General features: G+C 40.7%; 1 protein-coding gene across 1 annotated transcript; it reads right to left on the bottom strand.

Moving 5' to 3' along the window:
- Positions 1–3581: 3581 nt before the first annotated feature.
- si:dkey-13p1.4 (transmembrane protein 151B) lies at positions 3582–12837 on the bottom strand. The gene is made up of 2 exons (XM_057859627.1): positions 12332–12837; positions 3582–7947 (listed from the first exon to the last, which is right to left on the bottom strand). The coding sequence occupies exons 1-2, from the start codon at positions 12440–12442 to the stop codon at positions 6370–6372; spliced, it is 1689 nt and encodes a 562-aa protein (XP_057715610.1). The 5' UTR covers positions 12443–12837; the 3' UTR covers positions 3582–6369.
- Between the last annotated feature and the right edge of the window lie 92 nt (positions 12838–12929).

The following is a 12929-nucleotide window of genomic DNA, read 5'->3' as shown; positions in this document are numbered from 1 at the left end:
CATGCTTTTTCGTGTCACAAGCACTTTAAAGTGCGTAGGGTAGGATAAAAAGTCTTAAATAGCATTATTATGTGAATTAGAATCATATTTTTAAACGATTAGACTATATATAACCATTTGGTAAAGTGTAGATGATGAGAAATTAGTCTTTTAGGACAGAAGACTGTGGAGGAGACAGAAGTTACTATGACTGGGCCAAAAAAAGGAAAGGTCAAAGATAAGCAGGCACCTTAGCACAATGTTACTTACAGCTACAAATCAAGTCAGAAACCTTGGCGTAATTATTGACTCAGACCTAAAATTTGATAGCAATCTAAAGTCCGTCACTAAATCTGCTTATTACCACCTCGAGTTCAGCTTTATTGTCAAATATGCATATACGTAGAACATACAGCACAGATGAAATTGCTTTCCTCTCTCCCCACGTGCAAACATGCGTATAATAACACAGAGCATAAAAAAATAAAGAAATAATAATAATAGATAAAAAAATAAATAAAATAAAATAGCAACTGGACTATGTACAAACAAAATGAATATAATTTAAAAATGTAATACGGTGCAAAAGATGTGTGCAAAAGTGACTTGAAGTTAGGTAGTGCATTTGTTTGCATTTGCTGAATGTAACAGTCCTGAGTGACTATTAAAGTACGCTACTGCATTGGACGGCAGGGGTTGATGGAAGGGGGGGTTACCTTATTTGGCAGAAGGTAGAGGGGTACGAAGGGGTAGTGCAGGGAGGGAGTTCAGAGCCCTGACAGCCTGGTGGAAGAAGCTAAAAAATATAGCCAGAATTAAGGGGCTTCTGACTCAACAAGACATAGAAAAACTTATGCATGCATTGATTTTCAGCAGATTGGACTATTGCAACAGTATATTTACAGGTCTTGATAAAAAATCAGTCAGGAAGCTGCAACTAGTCCAGAATGCTGCAGCCAGAGTCCTCACAAATACAAGGAAACTGGACCATATTACACCGGTTTTGAAATCGTTACACTGGCTTCCAGTGAGTGACAGGATAAACTATAAAATACTACTGCTCGTTTACAAAACACTTAATGGCCTTGGACCAAAATACATGCTTGATTTGTTAGATTCCTATGAAACATCTAGACCCCTAAGGTCGTTTTAATCTCTCTACTCCAATATTTTTATAGGATATTCTTTTTATCGAAGTATTTGTCCCCAATTGCTAAATAAATGTTATGGTCATGACAAATAACAGTCTAGTGCTAAATTGAATATGAAACATTAAAAATGTATTTATTCAGTACGACATGGCAAAATTACTTCATAATGGTCAAAATGGTCCACTTCTTGCACCTCCCAAACTATATTTTATGCCACCGGAGTTCTATGTCATTTCCCTGCCCCGGTTTCGGAGAGCATAAAGAAACCAGGAGGTGTGACAGATAGCCAATTTGCTAACCCGAAAAGAGTGCTGTTTCAGTCTTATTCTCGGCTTTCAAAGCGAAAAATCACACAAAACAACCCAGGATCATTTCACACGGCGGCGTGTTGTTGATTGTCTTTGCCAATCGGCAACCCGCACGGCAACGAGCAAGTTACGGTTCGTCGGACTCGTTACCCTGCTGCGGGCAAGAGAGCTCGTTCGCCGGGGAAACCGGCCGACGTCGGAGGAGCACGTAGCTGCCGAATGGTTTACACGAATATGCTGTGAAATAATGCTTTACTACAAGGCGAAGGACGTAAACACTGTGAGAGCGGCGTGCAGTTGTTGTGCAGTTAACAAGTCAGGATGTGTCTGAGGAGAACTTTTCTACATGTCAGTCCATGATCAAACGTAAATAGTCCTTTATTTAAAGAAAGTTTGTAGTGTTTATTTTGTAATCGCTGTATTCGCGGCTATTTTTAACACAAAGTTGCAATTGCTGATGAGGTTGAAATTTGACAGAACACCGGGCACATGAAGAGGGCAATAAGCAGAGTACAGCACTTTCCCGGCGGGGGGTGTGTTTGGCATTCTCGGTGGACAAGGAGCATTGTCAGCCACAAAATGCAAGCCACCTCCGTATTAAAACGAGTGCCATGATCCCAGTAATTGACATAATACAAAACACAATGTTTACTCACTTCCTCGTAAGTCCAGTGGTCCCACAGTTGTCTTGGCCGATATCAGGGTGAACGGAAACTTTCTAAAACCCAAAAAAGCTCACACGCCTCTCCCTGGTGCAGCTACAAAAGCCTGCAGCCGTTCGGCTAGCGCGCTGCGAAAAATAAACAAATTAATCCCCAAAATCAACTGAATCCGCAGTCCATATGCATGCTATAAAGCAATGCTCTATTGCGAGATGCTGACCCGTGTGACGTCACATTCACATTTGTCCTAAACCCAAGACTGGAGCCCTAAGTCACTCATTTTCATGGCGCGGGATTCAGAAATTGAATATATAAAACGATCATTTCCACACACATCCAAGCAGTCCATTTCATTCAGGAGAATAAAACACCGCGTCAAATATGAAATAAACATGCTTTTTGTTGTCATACGCACTTTAAGCTCTTCCAAAAACATTGCAGTAGGTGGGACATAACAAAGCAGAAGTGCATGTAGTCCCCCGGTTACGAACGAACTCCGCAAATCGGAATTAACCCTTTAAGTACCCCGATATCTCTAAATAACTTCAGGTAGTCCCTGGTTTACGAACGAGTTCAGTTCCTGCACTGGCGAGGTGTTTTCCGAAATTTCCAGGTTCGCGGTGAATCAGTAACAGGCACACTTTTGCTCAATAGACGATGTTTATTGATTAGAAAATCCAGAATAAATGAGATTTATTGATTACAATCCCAAAAGAGCAAGCAAACAGATATAAAAAACAAGCAAACAAATGGTAACGTGATGCTAGATTTGAGTTTGTCAATCTCAGAATCCCCGCGTTACGTTACAGCACAACTAGTTGTCCCTTAGAAATGAAAATTGCTTACCGTGACAAACGAGTGGGAAGCCAACAACATTCCAGTAAAGCGGCAAAGGGACAAAGCCGGGCGATCCGTACATGACCCGCTGGCGGACCTCGAAATTTCGGAAATCATTAGTGGCGTCACGGACAGGATCGCCTTGCTTTGTTCCTTTGCCGCTCTGCCGGAGTGTTGCTGGCTTCCCACTCATTTGTCACGGTAAGCGATTTTCATTGCTAGGGGACACTTGGTTGTGCTGTAACGTAGCGTGGGGATTCTGGGGTTGACAAACTCAAATCTAGCGTCATCGTTGACATTTGTTATGCTTGTTTTTGATACTTGATGCTTGCTCTTGTGGGATTGTAATCAATGAATCTCATTTATTCTGCATTTTCTAATCAATAAACATTTTCTATTGAGCAAAAGTGTGCCTGTTACTGATTCACCACGAACCTGGAAATTTCGGAACACACGAGGTAACCCGGATTTCCGCTTAAATTGGAATTCACCCTTTAAATACATCAAAACACCCTCTAAAAAACACTATCCAAAAACATGTATGATACGTCATTGTACTGTCCTCGCCAAGACGTTGGAGCTAAGTCCTTGCTAGACAGTGAGCTAAGCTCCGAAATGACGATGTCAGACGTCAGTGTGGTTTGCTGACTTTATTCATTTGCTCATGACATCAACACTTGCAGAATGAAACTAAAATGAAATGAAATCAGTCATATCTTCAATAACGGCAATTCAAATTTGTGTTTACAAGTAGCTGCTGATACAGCAATAACAATAGATTAGCATGTATCAATTAGCGTCCGCACATCATCAAAAACAATCACATAAACTCGCCCCAAGTATTCAACCACAACTGAAAACAGACAATAAACAGTACAAAAGGGGTTAACTTGCTAACTTGCATGGCAAAAGTCCGCTAGCTTAAATGCTATATAATGCTAATGTTTATCTGGTGCGCACCAGATTGCTAAAATTTGTTTTATTTCTGTCTATGTCCCTTTAGGGGCTCCATACTGTTAAGACCAACATAAAGTATGTTTTTGTTTGAGCTATTATGTTTGTTTATGCATTTATGAGTTAGTTGAGAAGTATAATTGGCAGTTTTTTTGTGGAAATATGTGTTTGAATGATTTGTTAAGAGCTTTGAGGGGAAAAAAATGTCAGCATTTCATAGCATTTAAGCTAGCCGACTTTTGCAGGTTTGCCAATTGTTCTTTTGTTGTACTTAGATCCTCATTTGTTTGTTTGCTAAACAGAGATATTTTAACATAGGTTTGGTTGCATTTATTGCTCTTGTGAAATGAAAGTGCAATTCTGCATAGTTTTAAGAAAAAATCAGGAATTTTATTTTGTATTCACATTAATGCTCTTTTGAGAGTCCAATCTTAGCCAGCAAAACTAAATGTTATTGCAGGCACTTGTTTCTTTATTTATATCTCCTAAAATTTATTCTGCAAATGTTCGTAATCCGATTACCTGATTATTCGAACTAATTAATCGATGGATTGCCGTATTGGCCCGAATGTAAGACGGCCTTGATTATAAGACGACCCCCTCTTTTTCAAGACTCAAGTTTGACAAAAAGACTTTTTTGAACACCAAATTAATTTTTATACAGAAAATAATGACAGTACATCCGAAACCAATGATTATTACAATATATTTGAGAGAAAAAGCATGTTATTTTGCCTCATTCAAATCTTAATATCTGAACATTTAAATATGTAAACTAAAGTGCAATCACATTCGTGAATGAATGGCTTCTGGTTTTTGAAATGTAAACAAACCAATCTATTGTGATAAAACAACAAAATTGCAATAACTGCATTAACCCTTAAAGTGAAGTCTAACTGTAACTGTAGTCTTGAAACAAATCTGAATAAGGAAAAACATAATAAAATAATTAAAGATGTCCCGATCGATCGGCATCGGGTCCGATCACGTCATTTTCAAAGTATCGGAATCGGCAAAAAAATATCGGACATGCCTTTTTTTAATATATTTATATTTTTTAATTAAATCATTTTCTAATTGTATTTAACGTTACAGACAAAATGTCTTACATTCATCCAGAGTCTTTAGTTTTGGCTTAAAGTAGGGCTATCAAATTTATCGCGTAATTTTTAAAAAATTAATCACATTAAAATATTTAATGCAATTAACGCATGCGCTGCACGACCCACTCAAGCATTGTCGCATTCAATCTATAATGGTGCCGTTTTACCTGTATATAGAGCTAACAGGCAGCGTAAAATGAGTAGAGAGAATTTTGGCAGTCTTTGGAGCCTCTTTTTAATTGGCTAAAGCCTTAAAATCCCTGTCTCAATAATTAGAAATATCGTGGGAAGCAATGTGGGGAAGAACGGTAGTGGTTGATCTTTTCCTTAACACCCTATGTTACTTCCCAACGCAGAGAAGATATATCAATTGGTACCACTACGCACAGTCATGGTTGCACTTCCCATCATGCATTTGGGCAGAACAGTTAAACGGCTAGAGTATCATTTACTGAAAGCTCAACAAATACACTAGATGGCAATATTTAGTCACAATATACAAAGTCACATTTATCCTTTAAGAATTACAAGTCTTTCTATCCGTGGATCCCTCTCACAGAAAGAATGTTAATAATGTAAATGCCATCTTGAGGATTTATTGTCATAAGAAACAAATACAGTACTTATGTACTGTATGTTGAATGTATATATATTTGTCCGAGTTTTATTCCTTTTTTTCTTAATGCATTGCCAAAATGTATATGATTGGGGAAAATTATCGGGAATGATTGGAATGAATCGGGAGCACAAAAAAAAAAAAAAAAAAAAAGCATCGGATCGGGAAATATCGGGATCGGCAGATACTCAAACTAAAACGATCGGGATTGGATCGGGAGCAAAAAACCATGATCGGAACAAGCCTAAAAATAATGCAAACTGGTTAAACTAAAAAGAGTAGCTGAGATCTGTCATGACAGAACATCGCTTCAATGATATCTTGTGGCATCTAGCGTCGGGAATGGTTATAATGTCTAGACCGCGAATATAAGACGACCCCCTCTTTTTTAATGTTTATTTCGATGCAAAAAACACCGTATTATATTCGGGCCAATACGGTAATTGATTACTTAAATCATCAATAGCTGCAGCCCTAATTCAAATTCAGTTTAACTCTCCAAATTCAGTTCCTGGTAGCGCAAATTTCGGCTGATATTAGTACAGTGTGAGTAACAGTGTTTTCGCCAAACACGGCACAAGACAAATATGAATGAAATAATATCTCGTCAAGTGTGGTTGACCATAGAAAAAAAAAATATGATGGTTTATCTGTTTTTCATGGCAGGTTTCAAAATTATTATTGCCTAAATTTTGGAAAGATATTTATCAAAAGTCCATTTTCCTATGTTTCTGTATTTACATAAATCAAGTCACTTCCTCACAGGGCTGTCTCCACACATGACGAGCCCCGTCGTATGTAACAATGCTGTTGCCCCCCTGCGCCATCCTCGCCCCCACACCCGTCAGGTCCATGCACTATCAGCACCGGGAAGAATCTCGCATCGCTGTAATTAGGCGGACTGTCGCTGAGTGCCAGCTGGCTTGAGTCCGACTGGCGCCCCTGCTCGTCCGCGCAGCAGGGGTCCGTCATGTTGCTGCTGCGGCTCCTCCATAGCGCCACCGTGCGACGCGACCCGTACATGCGGCACAAGGAGAAGCGGGACGTGGCCAATGAAAGGCGGGATCGGAAGCGGTTTCCCTGGCAGGAGAAGAGAGAAGAGCAGCTGGAGCTAGTGACGGTCCTCCTCCTCGTCCTACCGCGTCCGCCTTCCCTCCCCGACTGGAGGGCCCCGTAGCTCTGCGTGGTGGGGCTGCTATCCAGGAGATAGCAGTTGGAAGACGTGGTGCATTCAGTGCCGAGCGGCGAGTCGGCCGCGCTCATGTTGATCAGCATAGCCTCGGAGTAACTAGGAATCACCTGGCGGTTGCAGCGAATATGCCACTCCAACTCCGTGCTGTCCAGCGTGTCAACTCTGGGAATAGCGCAGCTAACGTTCCCATCTTCATCCAGAGGAGAGTCACTGCTGCAAATGTAGTCCATTCCAAACAGTTTCTCAACGCGATAGTGCACGTACGCCGTGCGGTACTCGATAAGCACCCTCAGAGGCCACGAGAGCATAAAGAGAGCAGCTAGCCAGAAGGCTACTTGCGAGGTGTACCAAGGCATCTTATCCGGATGCACGAAAGCGATAAGGTTCTCCCTGAAGTCCACGTTCTTGAGCTGCATCCCCTCCCTGGCCTCCATGTAATCATCCAAACCTTCGATTTCCGAGAAGAACCGAGCCCGCTGGTTGAGGTAATCGTTCTCCGGCCCCGCCTCGGTGAAACTGAAACATTTGGTGAACTGCAGGCGAGTCGTCGGATGCTCCTCCAACCCTCTCAGATCACGGGACACGTCTTTCATCCCGCAGCGACCGTAGTCGAACTCGCCCTCCGCCACGTGCGTATTGACTCTCTCGTTGTACACCTGCGTGGTGGTGTAGGCGTCCCCGTTGCGGTAGCGGGTCACTTGACGCGTCCTGCGCACAAAGTGATAGCTTATGGCTTTCCACCAAATGCACGGCTCCGCCTGCCGCATTTGCGCCACGCGTTCGTAGACGTTGTCCACGTCCGCTTTGCACTGGAGCTCGCTGCGGGCCCGGCAATGCCAGCACTCTACCATGTACAAGATGTAGAGCATGAGAAGGAAGGCCAAAGGGATGTAGATGTAGCCGTCTGAGCAAGGGCTGTCGTGGTAGATCATGGAGTGACCTCCGGGGTGGTGTCCCCTCTGCAAGGACGAGGAGAAGGAAGCCGTGAAGGTGAGGGCCGAGTTGAAGCTGATCTTGGTGACGCGGCTTAGTTGGCACCAGCTGACTGCGCCGAGGCAGCTGTACATCAGCAGGGAGAGCAGCAAGCAGCGCCAGTGAGATTCGCGGCACACGCAGGCACCCAAAGACTGCTTGGCTGGACGCTGCTGCAGAGAGAAATAGAAAAGCATGGTGAGGAATGGGCCACTTAGAGCAATGAGCCTCTTAAAACATGGCAGTGATATCACGACCTGTCACCCAAATGTTCGTGAATGATCACAAGCTGTAAATTATTTGGATTTCCAACAGCTAAGCACGTACTAAATCAAAGGGACGAAACCTCAGAGGAATTCAATTGATGCTCGCCATTTCCGTCTGAACCTTTCGGTAAGATAAAATAGCTTTTGAGATGTTCAAATGATGGTCACTGGACTTCACCGTGCAAGACTTCACCAAGTCATATACAGGGTGTCCCCCCAAAAAAATGATACACCCTTTGGCAGCTGATAACTTGACATGTTCGCACTTGAACTGGAGTTTTCATACTTCCAGTAGCATCGAATAGATGTATTAGTATTAGAGAAGATGCCGATCGATCGGGTCCGATCACGTCATTTTCAACGTATCGGAATCAGCAAAAAAATATCGGCCATGCCTGTTTTTAATATATTAGGGCTGTCAAAATTATCGCGTTAACACGCGGTAATTATTTTTTAAAATTCATCACGTTAAAATATTTGACGCAATTAACGCACATGTCCCGCTCAGACAGTATTCTGCCTTTTGGTAAGTTTTACAGCAAGGTTTTTTGTCCTGTCTAACAGCGAACTCTTGTGGTCGCTTTGCGACATGGTTTATTGCTTTCTTGCCAGTTCAATATGGCTGCACGACGTCTCGGGCTGACGCCTACGTTATAATGTTGTGCTTATATGATCCTTGGACAAGATTTGTCTGTAAGTATGGTTGTTGTAAAGAATGTACATATAATGTTAGTAAGCGAAATGTTCTATTTTGTGTATGAGACGCTTTTTATTTATGTTTAATGAACCTGTATAGCGTGCTAAGCTAGCGTTGTTGCTAATGCAATGCTTGTGTACTTTTTTTTGTAGTTTCACTATGGTCTAAAGAGGACAATGGTTTGAGGCCATTTTATTAATAAATCAGATGAAAAAGTAAGAAGTCTTATTATTAAGGCGTCGTTCACTAGCTGTCTAGCTTTGGAAAAAGTAGACGCTTCGGAGTGAGGACAGCATAGACAGATTTAAATGACAGTAGAGTGAAATGCCCACTACAGTCCTTATGTACCGTATGTTGAATGTATATATTCCATCTTGTGTCTTATCTTTCCATTCCAACAATTTTTTTGACAGAATATATATAATTTACAGAAAAATATGGCATATTTTATAGATGGTTTGAATTGCGATTAATTACGATTAATTAATTTTTAAGCTGTAATTAACTCGATTAAAAATTTTAATCGTTTGACAGCCCAAAATATAATATATTATAATATCATATCATATCATATCATATCATATCATATCATATCATATCATATCATATCATATCATATCATATCATATCATATCATATCATATCATATCATATCATATCATATCATATCATATCATATCTTATCATATCATATCATATCATATCATATCATAACACCATTAATTAAATAGATAATAACCAAACAATCCTCTCTGGGTTCTTCACAGAAAAAAAGCCAGGGAATAAATAACACTATTGAGAAAATTTTTTTAAAAATTGTTCAGGGGCCGGACCAAATGTGGAGGCGGGCCGTATGCGACCCGTTGGCCATAGTTTGGGGACCTCTGCTCCAGTGTCTTGGGTCGTCCCAGGGGCCTCTCGCCGGTGGGACATGCCCGGAACACCTCTCCAGGGAGGCTCGAATCACCTCAACTGGCTTCTCTCAATGTGGAGGAGTAGCTGCTCGACACAGAGTCCCTCCCGGATGACTGAGCTTCTCATCCTATCTCTAAGAGCCCGGACACCCTGCAGAGGAAGCTCGTTTTGGCCGCTTGTATCCGGGATCTTGTTCTTTTGGTCATGATCCACTGCTCGTGACCATAGGTGAGGGTAGGAACATAGATCGACAGGTAAATCGAGAACTTTGCCTTTCGGCTCAGCTCCTTCTTCACCAGTACGGACCGGTGCAGAGTCTTCATCACTGCAGACGCTGCACCGATCCGCTTGTCAATCTCCCGCTCCCTCCTACCTTCACTAGTGTACGAGACCCCAAGATACTTGAACTCCTCCACTTGGGGCAGGATCTCATCCTTGACCCGGAGATTGATCTGAGTACACTGTCAAAGCACCCAGTTCCAGAGGCAGCAAAACAACCTAAACACCTCCACCATGTTTGACCGTAGGCACTGTTCTTTTCTTTGTAGGCCTCATTCTTTTTTCGGGCACTGGGGTTCTGCATGAGCTTTCTCTGGATTTAATAACAGACATGTTAGACTTGGTACAAAACGTTGACGCAGGAAATTCGGATCCTGAGAACGTAGTTTACACGGCGGTTTATCACGAGCGAGAGCTCATTAGAACCTCATCAATCGCTGCCATGCTGCCATGTTTTTATTCATTTATTTATTTATTCATGTAATAGGGACAGAGCACATTGATGAACATCGAAAAGATGTAAATAAGCCAGATTGTAAAGTTTGATGAGCCAATGACAGATAAAATTATTTCATGTGGTACAAGGGGAACAAGAGTGCAAGAATGAAATAAATAAAAAGTTTAAAAAAAAGTTTAAAAGTAAAAAATTAATCATGAAATAAGTAAATGAAAATTAAAATAAATAAATAATATATATTGGAATAAATTTAAAAAAAAAAAAAGAATCAATGTTTAAATAATTAAATTATTGAAATAAATAAATAAAAAGTGAAATATATAAATAAATATCGAAATAAATATTGAAATAAATAAATACATATTGAAATAGATAAATGCATATGTATTGGATTAAAGAAATTCATTTTGAAATAAATAAAAATTGAGGTATATATTAGGGCTGTCAAAATTATCGCGTTAACGAGCGGTAATTATTTTTTCAAATTAATCCCGTTAAAATATTTGACGCAATTAACGCACAAATGCCCCGCTCAAACAGATTAAAATGAGAGCACAGTGAAAGGTGTACTTGTTGTGTTTTTCTGAGTTTTGCCGCCCTCTGCTGGCGCTTGGGTGCGACTGATTTTATAGGCTTCAGCACCCATGAGCATTGTGTAAGTAATAATTGACATCAACAATGGCGGGCTACTAGTTTATTTTTTGATTGGAAATTTTACAAATTTTATTAAAACGAAAACATGAAGAGGGGTTTTGATATAAAATTTCTATAACTTGTCTTTTAAGAACTACAAGTCTTTCTATCCATGGATCGCTTTAACAGAATGTTAATAATGGTAATGCCATCTTGTTGATTTATTTTTATAATAAAGAAATACAGTACTTATGTACCGTATGTTGAATGTATCTATCCATCTTGTGTCTTATCTTTCCATTCCGACAATAATTTACAGAAAAATATGGCATATTTTATGGATGGTTTGAATTGCGATTAATTGCGATTAATTACGATGAATTAATTTTTAAGCTGTAATTAACTCGAATAAAATATTTAATCGTTTGACACACCTAGTATATATATAAAAAGTGAAATAAATCTTGAAATAAATATTAAAATAAATAAATAAATAAATAAATAAATATTGAAATTTAAGCATTTTAATTTTAATTTAATAATTAATTTAATTGTGTATTTATTTCATTTTTGCACTCTTGGTCCTCCAGACTAATGAGCTTACATGAGGCTCTTGAGCTGCGGGTTGCTGACCCCCAATTAAGCCTATCAATTAATTAGGTTCATATTCATGAGAAATTTAGCCCTGACCCCCGTTCAATAATCTGTTTGGTCTTATTTATGTCCCGGCCCCAAATGTACATGCAGGTTATGCAGTAATATCGTCCCTGCCAATGTTGAGACCAAACCTACGCCCTTGCATTTAAGAATACATTTGCGGTACCTAACTAGTGTGCCATGCCTGATGCAATTAGCCTTGGGAATGAATAATTATACACGTCGAGGCAATACTCACAGTCAGAATAATGCAAATATAGCATCCTAATTGGCAACAAATGTTAAAATTAATTGGAGTAGCATATGTCTACAACATCCAAATGTACAGATGAATGTAATGTAAATTGTAATGTGCCCAAAGTGTTTAAAAAAAGAAGAAGGAAAAAAAAAAGCAACATTCGAAACGGAGACACTCTGCTTTTTTTCGACTTTCTTCTGCATTTATTATTGTCATCTTGAATTATACAGTACATTACCACTGATTTCGCAGTGACTTACAACGGAGTGCAAAGATGCCCGCATTTGAAAAATAAGCAAATTTGCACACTATTGCAAACTACAATCAATAGTGATCAAAACTCATCATTGCCAAATGCCGAATTTGGGATCTCATGAAAATGGTGCGAGTGAACCTGTGAGTGTATATACTGTACCTCCCCCACATCACTCTCGGCTGGAGTGTCCGCTTCCTGCTCCTCTTCCTCGGCATCATTGAGCGCGCTGGCCTCGCTGTCTTCCGCAGAGTCCAGGTCGGAGGAGAGCATCCTGCACTTCTTGCATGTCAGGAGGCAAGTGCACGATCACTCCGTTTGGTCGGCTTGTCCTCTCGTGCATGCGCGTGCGTTAGTATCCCCCTCGGCTCGCTTTCCCAATCTGCTCTTCGTGGTAGTGCTGGTGGTCTGCAGCTGCATCGTGATGATGGGGGGATCCCGTGGTGGTCCCGAGCGAGGGGGGCGGGGTTGTGGGATTTCACCGCAGCAGAGACAGCAAAGGTTGACCATCGTGCAGTCGGAGAAAAAAGTCAACGGTAGTAATGGGCTTGGACTTGACCTGATTTAACCTTATTTGCACGCTTTCACTGTTGCACAAAGGGAAGGAGTCATGATGAAAATGTCTTCGGGTTGCGTGATGGCAACATCCGCAAATCTTTTGGGAGCTGAAAAACCACGTCTTCCCAAAGAGCTACGTAATACATTTCTAGGCTTTTATTTTGAAATTGCCCCGCGCAACGCTTTCCCGTAACGCTTAGTT

This window comes from Corythoichthys intestinalis, chromosome 15 (genome assembly GCF_030265065.1).
Source record: "Corythoichthys intestinalis isolate RoL2023-P3 chromosome 15, ASM3026506v1, whole genome shotgun sequence".
NCBI lineage: Eukaryota > Metazoa > Chordata > Actinopteri > Syngnathiformes > Syngnathidae > Corythoichthys > Corythoichthys intestinalis.
This window is presented reverse-complemented; position numbering and strand designations above follow the sequence as displayed.

Excerpts from the sequence above, each read along its gene's own strand:
- si:dkey-13p1.4 (XM_057859627.1), bottom strand. The coding sequence starts at position 12,442 with ATGCTCTCCTCCGACCTGGACTCTGCGGAAGACAGCGAGGCCAGCGCG. Across the intron at positions 7,948-12,331 it reads CCGAGAGTGATGTGGGGGAG|CAGCGTCCAGCCAAGCAGTC; the intron begins GTACAGTATATA and ends TTCTCTCTGCAG.